Source organism: Lutjanus erythropterus, chromosome 17 (assembly GCF_056507025.1).
Source record: "Lutjanus erythropterus isolate fLutEry1 chromosome 17, fLutEry1.hap2, whole genome shotgun sequence".
NCBI lineage: Eukaryota > Metazoa > Chordata > Actinopteri > Lutjaniformes > Lutjanidae > Lutjanus > Lutjanus erythropterus.
Genome location: NC_139333.1, coordinates 18664607 through 18686871, shown reverse-complemented (window position 1 = coordinate 18686871; position 22265 = coordinate 18664607). Strand labels below are relative to the sequence as shown.

The 22265-nt window shown below is 42.1% G+C and overlaps 1 protein-coding gene across 2 annotated transcripts in view; it reads right to left on the bottom strand.

The window, feature by feature from the left end:
- Nucleotides 1-22265, bottom strand: part of adkb (adenosine kinase b) — a 146846-nt gene that overhangs the window by 74845 nt on the left and 49736 nt on the right. For both annotated transcript variants that reach the window (XM_084740620.1, XM_084740621.1), the window contains exons 5-6: nt 6140-6312; nt 1125-1233 (exon numbers count right to left, since the gene is read on the bottom strand). In XM_084740620.1, the coding sequence (XP_084596746.1) occupies nt 1125-1233; nt 6140-6312 (282 nt within the window). The remainder of the gene's footprint in view (nt 1-1124; nt 1234-6139; nt 6313-22265) is intronic.

The following is a 22265-nucleotide window of genomic DNA, read 5'->3' as shown; positions in this document are numbered from 1 at the left end:
CCTTGGAATGTAAAAGAGTTCTCAAGAGAACCCTCTGGGTGGATTCTGGATGAAACCCTTGGAATATAAAAGTTCTCAGGAGAACCACCTGGGTGGGTTCTACAATGAAACCCTTGGAATATAAAAGGGTTCTCAGTAGAACCCCCTTGGTGGTAGATGAAAAACTTGGTGGGTTCTGGTTAGCACCCTCAGAAGGTGGAAAGCTTGAGCCCCTGGAGAAAATTTTGGGTGGAACCATTACACCATAGAAGGGTTCCCTGTAGAACTTCTCACAGGGGGGATCTGGGTGGAATGTGTCACAGCGGGTTCTGGTATAATTCTTTAAGTTGGATTCTAGGTAGAACCCTCTGAAACCTTTACAAACCATGAACCAGAAATGGTCCTGCTAAAGGGACAAGCCATAGAACGCTGCACGGTTCTAGTCAGCACCCTTATTTCTCAGAGTGAAGCAGGATGCTGATGGCGGGGCCGTGGTGCTGATTTATGCCGATAATGAACTGCTTAAAGATGTGGAATGCGGTGCGATTTCAGGGCTATCATCTTGACTCGAGATGAGAGAAAATGTTGATCTGCCAGAATTAAACATAATCCCAAACAGTGAAACATGAGCATGGCAGGCCATCCTACTCCAGGAGCTGTAAGTGAAGACATTACCTCAGTGCCGCAGCTTGAGCGTGTATGTGAATGTCTAAGCGCACATCTGTCCTCCTCAATCTGTGTGTGTGTGTGTGTGTGTGTGTGTGTGTGTGTGTGTTTTGTCTGTAAGGGGAAGACTGTGTAGGAGGGGGTAAAGCAGAATGAACTTGAATAATCAATTTTCACACTTTCACAGCACCTGTTGGCTTGTCTTCACGTTAAAAGAAATGAATGAATGCATTACATGTAGAACAATTTCACACTGTGCTGCAGCTTCGCGCACAAAGACGAGGGGAAAATAGAGAGAATGGAGCCGTATTGTCTCAATAGGTAACATAGCTCATTTCACTCGACAAAGGATGAATGGATATATTGACAATGCAGAAGGCGCGCTGAGGCATTTCCTGAATAAAGCCTCTTAACATTTTGTCCTCTTCTGGCAATAGAGTTGGGGAACAGTCATTTTGAATGTAGAGGGTCTCACTTACCGCAATATAATAGACCTTGGCTTTCTTCACCAGCTCCCAGTTGCTGTCCAAGTCCAGGTGTTTTTCCTTTTTGTAGCAGTTTGCCGCTGCCAGGTTAGCAACAAGGGACCTGCCGAGACAGACCCCATAAATCTTCCGCCTCGCTTATCATCCATCTTAATTTTGTCTCAAAAACATCCCTAAAAACACTCGGGCCCCAGACTTTCTTTTGTTCTTTCACGATCTAAAAGGATGATAATGCTTTCTTAGAATGTCTGAACCAAGGTGAAATCTTCTTTATTTATTTATTTCTTTTAAAAGAAGGGTTATCTCAAACACCAAAAAAGGAGAGATTAAAATAAGCAGAGGGATTTTCAAGGCCAACAATAAGCCACCTCCAAATTATTCATATTATCATATCACCTGGAAAAGTGGTCCATTGTTAACAAAGGTGGAAAAACAACAGAAATGCTTTACTAAATGAACACTTGAGTTGAGTAGTGAGTAGTGGTGGGAGCTGGAAAGTGAAGCAGGTGGCATTATCTTAACATAGCTCATTAGCCAGTCCTCGTGCGCTGTCGCTTTATGAGCGGCCATCAAAATGAGTGCAACCATCATCGCTACTTAGGGGAAAACTGTTAGGCGACCATATGACAGGAGGGTGCTGCTACAGGAAGTGGTTTGTTCACACACGGCGAAAAAAAAAACAAAACAAAAAACTGCTGGTTAACATGGTGAGCAGCATCAAACACCAAACTCCAGGATGAAACTTACTTGTAACTGCAGTGAAATGAGCAACAAATTCTAATCTAAAACATTTAAGAATAAACAAGTTACAGAAAACTATTCAATGTCTGATGGGCTGCGTTTACACTGTAAGCATTAGTAGGGTCGGGCGATTAGAAGATGAACTGAGCCCATCACTGGTTGAGTTTTTGGGCATTTTGGGGCATTTTTGTCATTTTATAACTAAACTATAACTAAATATATAATTAACGGTGTGAGAGCTGCTGGTTAGCCGAGGACAGTGGGAGGAAAAGTGTGTAGCGCCAGAATATTTTCACATCTAAAGCTGTGAATTATGGACGTATTTAGACCAAACCAGGGTTGGTGATTTATGCAACAGTGGAAATACAATTTTGGCGTGTTTAATTTTTCTGTCAAATTTGAATAACATGTTAAATGTTTTTTGTCTTTATATTTTCATGCAGTACACTGTTACTGAAGACAGTGTTCACAGTTGCAGTTTTAGGTTAATATACAGTTGAGGCCAATGAATCAGTGAGCAGATCATAACAAGGATGAGGAGAAAAAGAGACATACTTTTGATTGCGACTTTTTGTGGAGCAACGGATTCTACTTCTATACGGAGGTGTGTGTGGATGCAAAATCAGAGCCAGGAGACTGATTTCATCCAAAATTTCAGGATGTCAAGGGGCTACTTTTAGCTACATCTGTCAGCACCTCTGCACAAGATGTCTGAGTTCAGGTGACCCATATCCCTGAGAAAGCTTGCGGGAGTTGGGTTGGCTGGCAACAGGGGTGGGCTACCGCACACTGTCTGACTTGTTCAGCATCGCAAAGTTTATTGCAAAGTGACCCATATCAGAATTAAAAAGATCAGATTCCATTAGTGCTGTTCACAAGTTTAAAAAAGTCATATTTGGGCTCCTTTTGCCTGCATTGTGAATGTAGCCTTATCTAACTACACAGACAACATCGAAATTATCAGTTAAGTATAAGTTCTTTAAACAGTTTCAAATGTTTAATATTATAATATATATATATAATTACATCAAAATGGTCACAAATTGTTTTTCCATAAAAGCTGATGAAAAATAAGTCATTTTGGGCTGCAATTATCACACAAAAACTCTTGAGATCCTGGAGAGACTGACTGATCGAACCTTTGATTATTGAATAAACTTATTTCCTAACACCTAAAATGTGCTTATTGAACATCTTCACAGCCTCGGGACTCAAATCTTCAGATTGAGTAAGAGAGGTTGAGTTTTTTTTTTTTTTCTTTGAAGACTCGCACTAATCAAAGCCTGGGGGCTGTGACATACTGGCTCCCAATCCTTCAAAGCCATCACCCTTCCAATCTGGCCCTGCCGGCGACCTTTCCTCTGGCCTCCTGAGCTGTCTGTTAAACACCTGTAAGAAATATTACAGAGCTCGTCTCCCTGAGCACGGCACCTGACCTTTTCAGGTGTCAGAGCCCACATCAAACAAGCCCACTAAGACCATTCAGCGGGGCCGGCTCCCGGGGCGGTCGAGGTCCAGCCGTTGACTGACTGACAACTCCAGTAGCAGCGGATGAAGGGCTGCAGAGGAGGGGAGTGTTTAGAGAAGGAGGTTATTGATCCACACCTGGTCTATCATGAACTGGAGCCCTCGCTGTTAGTGATATACGTGTGTGTGCGTGTGTGTGTGTGCAGGCTTTGACCTCTGCTGTCTCAGACGTGCTGATGATGATGCTAGCGTGAGAGTCGCCAGAGACGCTAAAGCCCCTTTTACAGCCGAGAAGGCTGACAGGTGAGAGCTGGGATAGCCAAGCCATCTCTAACACATTGCTACTGTCAGCCTATAGATGGATGACAACCCACTGGGGCGGCAGAGACTGAGTGGGGCCCTAGAAAAAACACACTCAAGCTGTTCTTTTTCCTTTTGATGTGTGAGCCGAGCTATGATTCCCTGTTATGACTTCCAGCCCCGAGGAGTCGACTGCCTGCCCGAGGATGTAAAAATGAACCAAAAGGACCATTCTGAATCCAAGCTAGAGGGTCATTTCTTGGTCAGGGGTGACTGAGAGGTGGCTTAACCAGGGTTTCACATTAACCATGGTCCAATGGCCCATGGCCGCAAAAAGTTACTCTGCGGCCACCAAATATTCCGTGTAGGCGGCCCCCTGTGGCCACCAAGTTTTATCTCTGTACTGTGAGCCCTCTCCAACACATTACAGTTACATAAACATCCTGATACCTTCACTCTCTTTAGTTAAACATGCTACGAAAACAGTGAACAGTACTCATTGCCAGCTAGCTACTGATATGTCGAAGCAACTGAAGCCTGGGTGCACTAGGTCATACCTGTCAACCTTCCCTTTTTCAAATGGATTCTACTGTATTTTACTCCCACCTTACCCCTGCTAAAATATTTTCCCTTAAGTCTCCAAAATTTTTAACTTTCTGCAGGGCCTATTTGATGTATTTGCTACATTCCCCTCCCTTCACACCTTTTAGTTCAACACTCTACAAAAAAAGCAAACAATACTTGTCAGTGGCTAGTTACTGATATGTTGGGGCTACTAAATTCTTGTTGTACTAAGCAATACCCGTAAACACCTCCCATTTTTACTCTGTTATTACACACTTCTCTCCCCATGGAAATATTTTTCTGTAAATCTCACATATTTTTAACTTCCCATTGGGCCTATTTGATGTATTTGCTACATTCCCCTCCGGAAAAGAACTTATGAAATAAAAAGTTGTAATGATCAGATTAAAAGTCACAATTGCCAGTTATAAAATCAGAATTATGAGGTAAAGTCATAAATATGAGATTTTAAAAAGCCGAAATTATGAGATAAAAATTTTAAGAAGTCAAAATTCTATGACAAAATCAGAATTATGAGATTTTAAAGTTGACAGAAATTCAAAAAGGTCGAAATCATGAGATAAAAAGCCAAATAGGAGATTTAAAACATTAACTCTTAACTGATTTTGGTCTAAATGTAAGGGGTATGTGGATAGATGTAGGGGAGGTGGAATGGCCTGAGGTGGGGGTCTGTATACTTTTCCCCTTATTTTCAAATCCCAACGTTGCCTGGTACTGTATAATAAAGCCTACTTAAACTGCTGACACGATCTATACAGAGAAAACACAAACACAAAAGTCGGACTATGACAAAAAAAAATAAAAAAAACAGCAATGAAAATGTAGGCAAGATTAGAAGCAGAAGTTCAACACCCCTCATTTACACCTTGTATTAAAATGGGATCTGATCCGGAAACGTTATCCAGATTGCTAAAGACGTAATGTCGAGAGGTCGAGCTTGCATCACAGTTAACTGGAAACATAAACAATACCCAATACATTGTCACCACATGTAAAGTCAAAAATAAAATCTCCTCAATCCTCCCTTTAACTGGATAATGTACTACTCACTGTAACTTTGAAAATGTAAACAGAGGCTCATTTCATCTGATGTCAAGGAGACTCTGTCCACGTGGCAGGCATTAAAATTAGCTATATAGAAATAGCCAATCTTCTTACTGTTGGTCTTGTTTGCTTATGTGGGTCACATAGAGGCATCAGTATTAAAACTGAAACTGTTTCATAACCAGTTAAAAACTCTCTGTAGCAGCTTTAAGTTGTGTTAAATTGCCTTTTCTGTATTGTTTTTACAACTCCAATTCCAAAACCGTTGGGACGCTGTGTAAAATGTTTATAAAAACTTTTCAACCTATATTTAATTGAAAACAGTAAAATGACAAGTTGTTTAATGTTCAAACTGATGAACATCACCTTTTCTTTTAACAAAGAAAAGTGTTTGGGAAATGACAACACTAATTGTCGACGTTTTGAAAGTGAAATTCTTTCTCATTCTTGCTTAATATACAACTTCAAGTGCTTAACAGTCCAGTCCTGTTACCAATTCATCTGTTTACCTGTGTAATGTGGAACAGGTGTCTTTTGAGCTTTCCACGTTTCCAGTCTTTTGCTGTCAGGATAACCCACCTTTTTTGGAACGTGTTGCAGGCATCAAATTCAAAGTGAGTGTATATTTACAAAAAAATTAAGCTTATGAGTTGGAACATTAAATATCTTGTCTTTGTACTGTATTCAAATGAATATAGGTTGAAAATGATTTGCAAATCATTGCTTTCTGTTTTTATTTACGTTTTACGCAGCGTACTGACTATTTTGGAATTGGGGTTGTACATAAGTTTACATTTGGGCCACCAACACTGTACTTTGGCCACCAAATGCGCGGGCTGTGCTTAAAAATATTAGCATCTATCCCTGCTAACCTATTGTCCCCGGTGATACAGGCTGCACAGGTACCGGTCGGCTCCTCGTTCTGTTCGTAGTAGTGCGCGTCGACGTGGGCTTCTTCGGCCTTCTTCTTCAGGATCTCCCCAAAGTGGTCGGTGCCGATGCACCCGAAGAAGGTAGCCACCTTGTGGGGCTTCTGGATCATCCACTAAGAGAAGAGAAAATGAAAAACAGCAGTTACAGTGAGCTCAGTTTACAAAATATAAGTCTGTTTGAAGGGTCAAGTTCAGCTAAGGCAGATGGCATACAAACTGTAGCTTCACAGCAAACATACTGCTTGTGATATATGAGGGCTGCGAGCTGTCGTAAACAACCCGAGACCAATTCCACTCCACATAGAGGCACTATTCTCATCCAAGCACTCCCTCTTCCCTGTGTGCTAAAAACAGTCTCATCTCCTTATTTACACAAACCCCATAATTCAAGGCTCCATCCTACTTATGCAAACACAGACTCTGAGTGTGTGAGAGAGTGTGTACCTGCTACCACAGGACACTCCCCGGACTGCTCGACAGCCATTTTTTGGTCTCGACAGTCCTGATGTACTCAGTGACTTTTACCTGATGAGAGAGAGGGGGGGGTGGTGGCTGCTCAAATTCTACAGTGCTCAGGTTTAACCTCCAAAGATTTATTGACGTACAGTACGTGCTGCTGTTTGCTCATTTTATTGCAGCCTCCTGTTTTGTTGCTGACGGGGGCCCCTTGTGAATGAGATGTTGCTGCTTTTGGGGATGACCTGTATATGTGTGAAATTAATCATTTCACACAACCAAATAGCATCTCGGTGGGGGAAGAAAAATGCATTTTCATCACCCGTCCAGAGATGCTCTCCCCTGTTATTTTGAGCCCCCTCCCCACCCCTTTATGGTCTCCAGGTAACTAGTTCAGATGGAGAAAAAAAAATAAATAATCAAGTAGAAATACAAAATTACCCAGGAAAAAATTCATCACTTTAAGCAAGGGTCATGTGTGTTTGCGAACCACAGCTGCCAATTTACAAACACAGCTGATCTGGGAGGGTTTCGTGGCTTTTACCTGGTAGAACATCAGGCTGCTAATGATTATTTTCAATATCCATTAATCCCTTTGATTTTTGATGGAAAATTCCCCATCGTAATTTCCCATAGCCCAAGGTGATACCTTAAAATCGCATGTTTTGTATGACCAACATGATCCAAAACCCAGAAGTAATCGATTTAGAGTGCTATTAAAGATAAAAGGGTGATAAATAGTAGATCCAACCAGTTTTTTGCTTCATAAGTGACAAACTATTAACCAATTATCAGAAAAAATTTCAATTGATTTCCTAGAGCCGACACCTATAGTTGGTCGGTTGGTTGTTATGCACTTGTCCGACCAAATTCTCATTATCCAACAGTCACTGGTGTTATTTTCATGCAGAGAAAATTGCTTCTTAATGAATTATTTTCGTAGGCAATACATGTTTAGACTAGATGTGTTTATTTTTGAGCAATTGAGTTATTTACTGAACACTTACTTGACACCAAACTAATTGAGACAATGTCAAAGTAACAGAACAAATCGTTACATCAGCCCCCAGCCTCAGAGGACTGCCCTGCTAACAATTTAAGCTCAAAGATATATCAATGCAACACAACTTCAAACTCAAGGTATCTTGTTAAGTTTAGCTTGTTGCTAATGTGGCTATTCCCACAGGCTGGAGGCGATAATCCACTAATGTTGTAATACCAAGGGACAGTAAAGATGAACGTGTGAACGTTAAGTCTAAATTGAAGCCGACTAAATAACGAGAATAGTAGTTTGGACATCAGTAACTGTTTTTTCATGTTGCTGTCTGTGGAAGTTTATACTGCAGTGTGAGCTGCATTAGCATTAGCTATAGAAGCTGGTTCTGCTCTGTGATGCTCGTTGCTGCTGTGTATGTGTGTCATAGACAGTGGAATAATAACTGCACGAAGCCACCATGACATTACCCATTGGTTTGTGAACTACCGTTTGGAAGCCTCGAGTTTGGCATTAGGGGTGTTGCCATCTTGTCTTTTTTGCAACCAGAGCATGCACAGTACTGACAAGAGCTTGGAGCTGGTGAGTACAGCACTGTGGCTTGGCCGATGCTTGGTTTCGTCTCGTTCGTTCAGCAAGAAATAATGGCAGCCCACCTGGTTCCAATCTTTTTTGTATTACAACAAACCAGAACACTAAATTATGTTTCTGAAAACATTTTAAGTGAGAAATAGACAATATGGTAACACGATCTTGATTCATATTTAATGAACATCGTCTAGTTTGACAGTTAGATCTTAGTTTAGTGAACCCTGAGAGTTGCACCAGATGGACTCAATGACAGGGTAGCTCCGCCCTACAGTATACCCTTCTTTATTGTCTATGTCACTATAAACGGGACCATAATTTACAAATTGGACAAAATGTTGTATTGAAGAAGACTTGAAACTAGCAATTGGAACCATAAACTAAGTAGGAAACTGTTGACTCCATACAATCAGACTTTTTTTTGTTACCAGCAGAGTTTAGGGCTGCAACTAATGGTTATTTTCACTTTCAATTAATCTGCCAGTTATTTTCTCAATTGATTAGTTGTTTGGTCCATAAAATCTATTAGCCTAAAAGCCTAAGATGTGGTCCTCAAATGTCTTGTTTTGTCCATAACCCAAAGATATTCAGTTAATGTCATAAAGGAGTAAACAAACCAGGAAAGATTCAAATTTAAGAAGCTGGAATTTAGAATTTTTCTTTTAAAAATGGCTCAGGTTAGTTGATTATCAAAATAGCTGGCAATTAATTTAGTAGTTGATATTATTGGATTAATTGTTGCAGCTTAACTTCAGTCCCATTCAGGTCAAACAGAGTCAGGGTGCCACTATTGTGCATGTTGGCTCACTTGAAAGGCTTTTCTGTTATGCAAAATGGAATGGAGCCTTAATTAATAGTATCATTGGTAACACCTGTGTTTACCTGACTATTTCATATCATGGCTGCCGTGAAAAAGGTCCATTAATCGACTTATCATCCCAGCACTAGTGCCAGTAAAATGAACATAATAATGCCACATATGCCTGCTGTATCTTGGTCCATGAGCGGGCCTACCACGTGTCAACTTGAGTCATGGTTCAGTCATTCAGCCATGTAGCCCCCCCCCCCCCCCCTCACCTGGCTAAAAACACACAAACACGTACAAACACGCACGCGCAAATCCACAGCGAAAGCCGACAGAAGCGAGCTCTTCTTCCCTAACCTCTTGCTGCAGGCACCTCACACTTATCAAGGTCACTGGCTCGGGTACACGTCAAGTCCTATCTGATTTTCCCTTCGCCGTGATGAGCTCCGAATCCAAGGTTAGGAGCTGCGGGCTGTAAATAATGACAGCGCGGCCCCTCCATTTGCAGGCCTCTCAGGTGGGAATAGAAAGGGCCACTCAGGGGCCCCTGTCCCTCTGATGACAGCATGGTGAATCACAGTGGAACCACCGACCTCGCAACCATACCCCCCCCTCCCCACCTCCATCTGAACTCTCCTGCCTCCTCCACCTCCTCTCCCTGTCTCTCTGACCGTCGGCTGTACTCTCACTGCCAGCTCAGCTTGTCATTTTACAGGGTCATTAACAGACACACATACACACTAACATGTGCATGAGTACACAGTGCACCCACGCAGGGAAAAGGCTGATACACACACACACACACGTACAGAGAAATCCTCTCTACTGCCACAGCATCAAAACTCCCTCCCCTTCCTAAAAAACCCACCCCTGCTTTTGCCAGAAGCTGCTCTCCTACTCCAATAAACACAAAGCGGCAATAGATAAGAAGAAAATGTCTTCATTATGAGCATGTAAAAAATGTATCTTGCAGCTTTTTTTTCCTCCTCCTCTGTGGTGCACAGGAGCGGGGAGTTATATCAATTCATTTCCATCCCTGGCACCCTGCAGACAATCCCTCTCCATTCCCAGATTATGTGAGATAATACCTCCATTATGACAAAAGCGCTATTCGCGGGGTCGCAGAGAGGTCAACCAACCCTGCGCTGGGTATTCATGCTTAGTCACATCCCAATTATACCGCAGTGGCAGAGGCAGAAATTGGCAAATGTACATCAAGGCGCTTCATTACTGAGGGCCGCTCCAGTGAAATTAAGCAGCAGATGAGACAGAGTGAGATTTGCCCCCAGGCGGCATGTTAGAGAGAGGAGAGGAGGAGGAGGAGGTTGGGAAGAAACAGGGAAGCTGAATTAACAGATTTTTCTGAAGGTGCTGGGAGCTTGTATCATGCACAGCAGCTCATGTATATTTACTTAACTAGGGAGAACGCCGGTCCCCAAAGATTAATAAGTTCCCATGATACACCAGAGCGAACGATCTCGAGGTGCGTTTAGATATGGAAGGGAAACCTAATACAAACAAGCGAGAGAAATATCCCTGAAAAGCAGAGGGCACGATGCTGCTCCTTGCTGAAGGCAAAGTGATGATAAGTATACATTATGTTAACTGGAGAATAAGCCAGGCGTCTCTTTCTGTTTGGCTTCCATTTACCCAAATACTCTCACCCAGCAACCCACCCAACGCTGGCCCCCGGGGGCCCCAGATAGCTATTAATTATGACATCTCATGGTTGCAAGGAGCCCCACTTGGGGAGCTGACCTGGGCCTGCTCCTCAACATCCAGCAGCTGCCACTCTTCACTACAGAGGCAGCCGCTTCGCGTGGCAGCTTCCAGGAGGGCAATTACACAGCCCAGATGAGATGAGGCGGCTGAATGTTTGGGACTTGAGCGCTCAGACTGCCATTAGCACTATAAGCTATTACATTCCCTCTTCTTCTGCTGTTTTTTTTCCCCTCTCTGCTCCCCTCCCCTCTCTTCCGTCTCCGCGCTCACTTGCTGCTGTATATTGATGAAGTGGTAATGGGACCTCTAGTTAGATATTCCTCCTGTAAAAACATTGTCTTGTTTCTAGTCTCCCTCAGGGGTCAATGTATTCTCCCGGAGTTGCTGGGAATCATTTCTGCTCTATTAATGATGCAATTCCAATGCAATTCAGATCTACTGAAGACGCTGCACAGTGGGCTTTTGTGGGGAGTTGATAGATGACGCTGTGTGTTATCCTGCAGCTCGACAACAAAGTGGCGGCTTCTGCACATCACCGGGAACTAGCTGGTTGGCCATCACTTCAGTTTCAACCCTCTCATACAATGGCAGACTTGAGGGGCAGGGGAGAAAAAATAAAAGTATGCCTGTTTACCTGTATGGTAATTACTATAAAACTATTTACAAGGACATAGAGGCATGCACTGCATTTTACCTACCGTGAGGCAAACCTAGAAGGCACTTTATTACATTTTCTCCACTGAAGGGCACTTTCGTGGACACGTTATCATGTTTTATCTACTGGAAGGGCAACCTAGGGGGCAGTTTATCACATTGTGTCCATTGGAAGAGCAACCCAGAGGGCACTTGATCATGTTTTGCCCACTGGAAGGGCCAGACTTTGAGAATGACCGCTGTAGACAGCTGTTTATCACATTATTTCTATAGGAACGAGGACCTAGAAGAAGGCACCTTTCCCAATTTTCTCCACTGGAAGGACATCTTGGATGGCTCTTTAGCATGTTTTATCTACCTTAGGGTCAACCAAGAGGGCATTTTAGCGATGTTTTGTTGAACGTGGGGCCACCAGGGAGGGCAATCGCCCCAATATGCGAGTCCACCAGTGCTGTCACACTGCTCCTTAAAACAAGGACAGAGGAGAAGTCTCCATTCTCCTCGCTTCACCTCACCAGCGGGGTCCTCTTGAGAAGAACATGTCCGTGCCTAATGATGGTCACATTAATTATAGGCTTATCAACCCCGGCAAAAATTCAATAGGGCTATTTATAGAGGCCTAAAATAGCAGAGGGCGAGGGTGCTGCACGCCGCGGTGGCCTGTAACAGCCTGCTCTCCCTCCACAGCCTGTCTTTCAGAGAGCCAGAGGTGGAGGCTGATACCCGTGTTTCTTTTTACTGTGCAGTTAAAACAACTAGCAAACATCTGTCCATCAGGACCTGTCATGGCGAGCGCTTTTATATAAAGCACGGCGGAGCGGAGGGCCTTCACCATGAGCGCTGACATTGATGAGGTCTGGCAGCTTCCATTAAATCACTCTTTCCTGTAAAGTGCCGGGCATCAAAGCAACCGGCCGAGGATTTTTCACTCAATCAGGTAACACACAAGCCACCTCCCCCCTTCTCACCCTCCTCCCTGTCCTCTCAGGGGCTGAAGCCTTCTGGTCAATAACTCCAATCAGTTCAATTTCATGCACAGTTAGCCATGTTGGGGTGCTAGGGCACTGCTCGCGTCAGGGTTGCATATGTTGTTGTCGCTGTTGTTGTTTTTCTTTAATTTTTTCTCTTCCCTGGGAGGGTTGATAAGTGGGGTGGGGACCTGTGCTGTGTAAAAAGTGGAGACTAGCCAGGGCTAGCATGGTTGTTTTAACTCTGCCTCACCAAAGCGGGCTCCCTGCCAAGCCATTAAAAGTCTCTGTGCTCTGCTTCAGTGACACAGCTAAAAGAATAGAGAGCAGGCGAGAGGGAGAGCTGTAAATGATCAACACGATAATGAGCTGATTATCAGTCAAAGGCATGGATAAGCTCTCTCTCCAGTAATTTCCTTTCAGATCAGTCAACCACATTCTCCTCTCTGCAATCAACACTCAAAGGGGAGGCATAGCATGTAGCCTGATGGGAAGCCGGCCCAATATCAGCTTCAAATATCCAGATCCTCGTCCTCTTCTGATCAGTTCCTGGCGCGTCCCTTGCTGACACAACAGCATGGCGGGGAGGCTTATGTATCACTACTCGAGTCTGCTTTTGTAATGGTTGTTTCACAGTTGTCGTGCAGCTTTAGGCTCTGGCTGCAGGACAATATAAAGCTGACTGATGCTCTAATGATGTTAAAATGTACACTGTAATCTGAAAGTATTTGGACAGTGACTCATCTATTACTGTTCTGGCTCTATTTCAACATTACATTTGAAGTTTAGCAACATTTGAGGTTGAAGTGCTAAGTATCGGCTTTAAAGACCCCATTAATGGGAGACTTTAACAGTTTTACTGATGACCTTGTGTTGGACTAAAAGGCATGACAGCCAATAAAGCCATCACAAATATTTGAACAATCCAACACTTAAGCTTCTCCCATTGAATCAAACTAATAACCCACTGATCCTTCACTGTACTATGTCTCACCCAGCAGGCGATTTGATTATTTTTACCAGAGGCGGATGGACCCGGTTTGTTTTGTTCACCTACGACTAAGTAAGGTTGATATGGCCAAAATATTCTATCACGTTATTTGTAATTTTATGTCATGTTAACAGTTTACATTATGATACAATTGTTCCATAAATTTCATTAAGAACATTTTAAATAACCATATTCCCTCACATTAACAACTTCCTCACATAATGCAAAACTTGCGGTGAAAACAAAAGAATCATAACATTAAATGAAGGCTTTCAGGCTTTCAGCAATTTCAGGTATTACAGGTTATAAGGTTTATATGTGCAAATAAATACCAGACTGGAAGCCCCCTGCTCTGATGTACAATTTCACTCAACTTCTCCATGTTTTCTTGGCCCTGTTTTCTTATGAGGTGAATGGAAAACCATCTTACAGGTGCATTACCACTAGGGCTGCACAAAAAGTCATATTGTGAACTGAAATGATATGCGATACGATTAGTGGGAATGTCACATTTTTATCTTTTTCAAAAAAGTGCTATGTTGTTTCTTGTTCTGTGATTTGGATATTGCACTTTGCCATTCCGCAATGTCGATAATATTGCAATTAACTGTGCAGCCCTTACATCTCACATCGCATGAAAATGTGGTAAGCAGACAGAAAAGCCCCTGCAGTAGAAAAAGTATTGCCTGATGGACACATTTCTACCGTCACACATGTCTAGCAAACCGACTCATCAACAACTATTTTGGTTCTGAAAACTTAGTTTAGATAATATTATAGATCCAAGATGAAAATGACAAAACCATGTGCTTCTTCAGCACCACAGACAGTGCCATGGGTGTACTGACACAGCATAGTTAAGCTGATATTTCAGAGCCGTGATCGGGGCCAGAGATTCTAACTTACACAAACCTCAGTCAGATAAAGGATCAGTGAGTCAGGCAGACTAGTCTAACATATTCAACTAAACAACAACATCCCCCTTAAAGACCCCACTGGTTCCACCACAACAATCTGTTTCTATTGGAATTAAATTATAATAAGGAAGTAAAGAAGATACAATTTCATGTATCATTAAGTTTGTTTGAAGGTGTTCCCTGTTTACATCCATACTGAGTTAACAATAGGGATTTGGGGGAGTGCAGTGAGATGAAGATGGGGATACATTTCCTCATTAGTTAGTTATTTTGCATTAAAATATTGTGCAAATGCAAATCAATTTGCGTTTCCATCAACTACTGTTATGCAAATAGACTTGACGCCACAACAAGATTACATAATTAATCGAGGACCAGTAACTTTGATGAAGGCTTTTCACTGCTGATTTCCACTTAAGATGGCATTTGTATTATGCATGTGATCTATGAATACTGTGTCCCTTTTTAATCTGACACTGGGGATAGAGAAGGGGTGACATGTAACGGGTGAAGTTTACAGACAGATGTTGTACCTCCATACTTTTCATTGCGGCAGCAAGATACAGCGAGATGAAGAAAATGACAAATGGTGTTTTTTTAGTGTGTTTGGTTTATTTCTGTGGTTCAACATTGCATGTCCCCTGGACTATAAAGCATCACTGGTCATCAACAACATGAATGAATACAGCATCGATCAGAGTTTCTCAATCTCAGCAGTGACCAAGTGAGTTTATTTACCAACACCGAGTTCCTATCCTTGATTGTTGAAATGAAATCTATGTGGGAGCCTAGAGGAGCAAGTTGTGTACCCCGTGAATGTTATCATGGGAGGTGGGTGGGGGGATTTCCATCAATCAAAATGTGCCTTTAGAGTGAACTGTCAAGGTTGTATTAATGAAAATTCATAAATAAACTTCATTCAAAATAAAAACACGCAACAACTGGTTGACTAGGAAAATCTTTAGACAGGGGAAGCCCTATTTATTTCTTTGATTTTGACACAGATTTACAGTTCAGAAAGTAGTATTATTAGGGAAAAATAAGGTGCATCTTGTGGGTCCCTGTAGCTTACTGTGTGTGTTTGGGAGACACAGGATGCATACTGCTGTCACTGTAGGTAGACACCAAGGCACGCCTCAAGTATCTTTTCTTTTTTAATTTATCACATCTAACATACATAAAAACTTTTTTTAGAACCGTTGTATTTCCGGTGACAGCATGTTAGCATGACTTTCTGAAAATTTGAAAATGTGCAAGCAATCAGTTACATGGAAAAATACCTATTGCTTTATTTTGGAGCCAATGTGCTTGAGCACTGAGCCATCATGATAACAATGTGTCATTGTCTAAATGCATGTGGACTGCACTGTGCAAAGCCATGTTTAAAATCCAACAAATAAAACCTCTCAGAAGAGAACAGGGAGTGATGCTACAAGTGAGAGGGAAATAAACAGTCTGTCTATACTAGACGCTGGTACACTACCCCAGGGGAGTGATGTTAGACGAACACCAAACACCAAAACAAACGAAGGCAGCTTGCGTGTCCGTATACACGTGTGTCACAGACGGGGCGGCGGGCGGGCTGGCGGGCGGGGAGGTGACAGCTCCGAGGAACAGCCCTGCGATGATAAGCATCAAACTCGATGACGCGCTGACACACTCCATAGGTTCTGATGTTAAACACGACAAGAATGTCCCCGACAGTATCTCTGCACCCTCTTCAGAGAGCTATCAAAGGGCAAGTTCAGTGAGCACACAAAATAAACCCCTCCACACACACACACACACACACACTTCCTAACACATCTCACTGCAGCATCTTCGCACTGCATAGGAATCAGGGATGTGTCGCTGTCCCCAGGCGGCAAGTTTATCTAAAAAGGAAACACCTGATTTTTTTTTTTTTTTCCTTTCTGGCTCTTCTTCATTCCTCGCCTCCCTTGTTAAACACACAACCTTGATTTTGTTTCTGTTGCCCGGGAGGGGTGAATTATTTACAGGATAAACAAGGTGATGTTGTTTCAGTCAGTCAGAGCCAAACTCCCCTATCGCAGCAGCAAAGAGGCAGACGGGTTTACCTGGCAGGCATGAGGGGCTGAGCTCGGATACAGAAGCCGGGGAGCAGCCTCACAATGGCGGCCCGCACAGTGATACCTTTATGACGGAGGAGAGAAAATGCCTCCACACCAGATTCATGGGCTGGGACTCCCAGACTGCTGGGTTGTCCTATTTATCTGCACGGAGACAATGGTGGCTATAAAAGCACATGAGCTGATTTACTGAGTGTGTGTGTATGTGTGTGTGTGTGTGTGTGCATGAAGCGAAGATGGGGGTGTTATTAAGTGATCATAAAGTGGCATTTGTGTTTGCGGGGGTTGCTGTACTATACAAGGTTCAGACAGAGAGATGATGAGGGACCTTTGCAGCTAAAGCCTCTAATCCTATCTGTGGTCCATGGGCTCCAGCTGGTGGGAGTGCAGCTGTGCTCGGCCCCTGCACAGGTGAATCAGTTCTGCCCCCCCCCTCCTCCTCCTCCTCCTACCACAACTCCCCTGTATGCAGTATGGCAGATTTGCACGGTGCTTTGATCTCGTGGAGGTGGCAGCGCCCCCCCTGGATACGGTGACAGCGCGGGTGATCCGTGTTACCGAAGAGATTTTTTTCTGGAACATACGCCAAATGACAGCCCCGGTTGAGGGCTTAGCACAGGTCAGGCCCGGCTAAATTTAATGTGACAGTGCGGAAAATTCACTTCAAAACATTAGCTGCTGGGTGGAAGTGGCTCTAATGAGTGTTATGACTGCATTTTGTGACATAATTTACCATCAGAGAAATGATGATCGAGATTATTCTAGAAAAACTAACCATCCCAGACATTATTAACCCTAATCTCCCAGAATGTCCATTGCTGGATCACTGACACACTTCTATATGGTTAAACTATAATGTAAACATCTATAAAGTAGGGCCCTGAACATAAGCAGCTTAAAACAAGACCGAGACAAATTCTGTTAATGGTGATCATGCTGCATTATTTCAGCTAGATGCTTGTGTTTTCGAGGAAACTAGGCTAGAAACCACACACACTTCACATTCATGAGAAACAAGCAGACAAAACAGCTGTGCTCGCAGTTTGACCTCTAACCCTGTCTGCACATTCACTGCTGATTCACATTTAACACAATGTTTTTGGTTTGATTTTGTTGGCCAGCAATGTTTAATCTTTTTCTTGGGTGGCATTTTAAAAAGTTTTCCTTTTACAGATTATTCAGGAAAAACTCTTTGCTCTTGCACAAAATATATGCACAGATGGAAGATGGTAAGAAAATTTTGGATGGTGATTTTTTTTTTTTTTTTTTATCGAGGTTGTTGGTTTCTTGCTGTGGTTTCAACACAGCACATCTGATGGTCATCAGCATGAAATTTTCAATATCGATACTAATACCAATACTTTGACTTCAGTACTGATCCCTGGATGATACTTTTCTCGGTTCATTTCATGAAAAATACAATTATATTATACATTACAGTACAATCACTCACTTCAAAGGATGAAGCTGTTCAAAGACCTGGGAGAAGCTGGAGAAACTGTTCTTACTCTGCACACTGAACTCAACTTGGATAACTCGGCTGAAATGAGGAAACTGATGGAATCTTCAGGTTATTCTGTATTTTTTACCTGACGGTCTGTAAACAGCAATATGTTTGCCGTCAGAAACGCTCTCCACTTCAGCTCCAGGTTATTTATCCCAGTGGTGGCGAGAACAGGATGCACCAGGACTTACATTTGAGTGGAAATTTAGGTGAACAGGTTCACTGACGAGCTAACAGGTTAGGTGCGCTGGCCAATTAATGAGTAGAACTTAGTTTACTGAGTTATTTGTGCAGATCATGTGTGCAGATGATTATCTTGGGGTAAAAAAGACAAACACATCCCCATCTCTGGGTATAACATATTGTTTATCCTGCATGCCTCTGCAACATGGAACATTAGACAGCACATCACCAGCTTTACTAGATCTTGGTACAAGCAAACTGCATGCTTATTTGCAGTAATCCTTCAATGTCTAAATTTGGTACCAAATGATGAGGAGTTTTTCAGCACTCAATAGGATTGAAGCAATCAGTCGGTGCCATAAAAGTATTGAAAATCTTTTTTTGGGGGGGTTTTTTGATAGCAAAGTTTTTTTTTTTGCTTATTTCTATGATTTCAGCAAGGATTTGTTGTTCACAAGGTAGGATTATCAGAGCAAAAATTGAGTCCATCCCCTGGGCATGTCACTAACTTCACGCGTCATTGCAGATGTTAGTGGTCAGTGTTTTAAAAGGATAGTTCAGATTCAACAAGGTCACACAATAAGACAAACTAACAGATCAAGGCAGTGGTAGACCAGCAACCCCTGTGGTCTGCGATGTAAAATTACTGATTTCACCTACGGAGTTTGGTTGGTTTGGAGAGAGTGATATTAGGCTTATAAATGACAGTTTCCCATCAGAAAAGTCTGTCTGACAGCAAAGTACAACACTGAAAATATTCTAAATATAGGACATATATACATATATAAAGTAGGGGTCTGAACATAAGCAGCTTAAAACAAGACTGACACAAATTCTGTTGATCATGCTGCATTATTTCAGCTAAATGCATGCGTTTTTAAGGAAACAAGACTAGCAGCAGCACACACTTCATCAGAAAGAAGCAGACAAAACAACCGTGCTCCCAGTTTGACCTCTGACCCCATCTGTACATTCGCTGCAAACTGATTCACATTTAACACACCGGTTAACTTTGACAGGGACACAATGGGAGGATATGATTCGGCCCTTGGCGCAGATCGAAAAACAACATTCCTAATGTCTTTTACGCACTGTAGCAAGATCCCACTTATCATATTACTCATGCCTTTGTGTCCTTTTCTGCAGGCAAAGAGGTTTCTCTTCATGTTACCAGCTGGAAATATCAGTGATGAGCTTCTCCGCTTACTAAGCTCGCTGGTGTAAAGGCAGTTTGTGTGCAGATTCTGTGGCCGGCTGGCTGCACAGGTAAGCAGAAAATAGCTCTTAGCTCCGGCCTGACCTTGAGAAGGATGCCATTCAATCAGTGAGCTCGCTGCAGTAAAGGCCCTATCATTGCACTAATAGACTGAATCTTCCTCTCTGCCCGGATCATGGACAATGCATGGATGGCTTCCTCCTACTTGGCAAGTTAAAGGGGCAATTGATTCAATAAATTAAACAGAGAATATAAGCCATGATGAAAGAAATACTGCTGTTGCGCGGGTATAGATTGAACTTGTGTAACAGTCTGCACACCTAATTTAATTTTCAGTTTATAGACATAACAGAATTGGATGACAGCAATTGACAAAACAGTTAAAATGCAAGACTGAACAGACTGTGCTCGTGTTCTCATTGCCAAGAAGGAACATCAGAGGTGGAGGGAGTGTGCGGTGCGCTCCTTATCTACACCCCATCATCCAGCTGGAAGCAGACAGAATCAACGTAATAAGGAGAAGATTTAAGAACAGTTGCCCGCTTTGAACTTTGAGGTTGTGCGATCAAATTCCACCTTATCAACTGGCAGCTTAAACAAGTTGTGTTATTTTTCTGACGGCTTACAGGAGAGAGGGAGAGGAGGGGAGGACAAGCTGGAACCGTCATAACTACTGGCTGCTGCAGTGCATCGTGACAAACAACGGCGAAAAAACTTGGGATTTATTGCTCTGATAACCTTCCAGATTCCTTCGGCTGGTGCTGTATGCCAGACAACTCCGACAGAGTTATGCATCATTAATCCCCATGAACACTGCCAGTGATAAATAATGCCGCGCGTCCCTATGAAAAATAAGGCAGTTATTACCACACCATAAAGAATGGTATTCGTATCATCACTTCAAGCTGATAATAATGTGAAGATACGATGTTTCAAGGATTCAAAAGCACACTCACAGTGACAGTGAGCTGTATATTTCTGCTCTCATCTGCAGTATATGCTGTTGGAAAAAGAACTCCTAATAAATAACAGCACTTGAGCAGAGTAGATTAAGGATCTTTATATCAATGTCATAATGCTTGCAATACTGAGCCGACATTTGTGCTATCAAATGCCATTTAGTAGATAATAAACCAAGGTAAATAATGACTTAGTTCCATCTCTGCAATCATGCTCTTGCTGTGTTATGAATGTTCACGCTTGTTGAATTGATGTGAGTTCTACACTGTGAAAATTGAGGCAAAAAGTTTGAATATTCAAGCATTTCACATTATTTAGCAGGGCTAAATAAGAGGGTTGGGACAATACGCTTACCTCATGATTTGATACTATGATGGCACTTGGGTGCCGATCCATAATGTATTGCATTTCTTAAGTATTGCGATTACATATTCTGATTTATTGCAATTTTTGTTTGCTTTTTCAACACTACACTGTGGGAAAAAATGTGATCATCCACTTCTAGAGACAGTATATCATTATAACAGTAAGTAAAGAGCTACATTTAGTTGTTCCTGCGAAACAAGCTGGTGCTATAAGAAAAAATAAAATAATATGTTTGGTCAGAATGAAAACTGCACAAAGCACAGTGTGACCTTTTGATGTTGCTGTAGCTGCTCAGGGTGGAGCGTTAAAGCCAGAGAAATAGAACGAGTTAACAACGTGAGGCAACCAGCTATTAGTTTGTTTCCAAAGAGCAGAGGAAATATGATCCTCTAAAGATGAGCCTGTGTCATTTTATGTTAAGCATGTGAAGTAAAATGGATCCATTTGTTAAGATAATATTACCACGACCACAATGCTAATTTCCACTAGCATGTTAATGGTAATTCCCATTATGTGTTAGCATTGAGCTAATGGACTAAGCGCTGGTTAATTATATAATTAAAAGAAACAATTCAGCTGTCCAAAAATCGATTCAGGAGTCTTAAAAAAAAACAAAAAAACAATCATGATACTTAAGAGGACTGATTTTTTCACCCAACCCTACTAAACAATAAGGATTACACCACACTGGGCTGGCTGATCAGGCAAATGTTTTTGCAAAAGAATTCGTAGCTAAGTTGGTAAAGAGTGAGCCAGTTTACTTCATTCTCGTCTCTGTTGAGACTTTCACATGTGCAGGGCTGATTGGGCACTCATGAAAATGGTAATGAGTTAAGACAAAGTTTAGGGGCTGAAGCGAAAGCAAGAATTTAAATTATCCTGGAAACAGGAATTTAGTTGGGCGGCAGTAGAGGATGTGGGCAAAACTCCAACTATGTGTTGGGCAGTTTGCCACAAGTTTGAGAGCGCCGTGGATAAAATGGGTCGTTTTTCAAAGGCACGTCAAGCTTTCCGAAAAACGTCAGTGAACGCAACAAGAGCCGACACTGTCTCGCTTTAATGGCAGATAAAAGAGCTGCCTACAAAATCTCTGCTAGGGACTTCACAGAACGTGAATCTGGTAATCGCAAAATTGATTACCACAGTGGCTCATGTATTTAAAAAAGTTCTTGCTAATTCCACCAATTGTTTTTATTATTTAGGGCTGCACCTAATGATTATTTTTATTGCTGATGAACCTGTCGATTATTTTCTCCATTAATCAATTAGTTGTTTATTCCATAAAATGTTGAAAAATGTCTATCAGTAAGTAAAGAAGCCAGGAAATATTGACTTTTAAAGCTAATATAAAGAGTTTTAGTCTGGTTATAAAACAGTGTCAGTTTAATACTGATGCCTCTATATGACCTACAGAAAAAAACAGATCATTTGCAAGAAAACTGGCTGTTTGTATGTAGTTATTCTTAATGGCTGCCACTGGGTTGGAGCCTGTGTTCACATTTTCTCAGGCAAAGTTGCAGTGAGTTGTACTTCAGCCAGTTTTTCTTTTGATAATTTTATTTTTGACGTTATATTTTGCAGTTATCACAGTGAAAACACTACCACTTATGAAAGTTCCTTGTAGTAGCTTTAAGAAGTTAATTTGTCGCTCT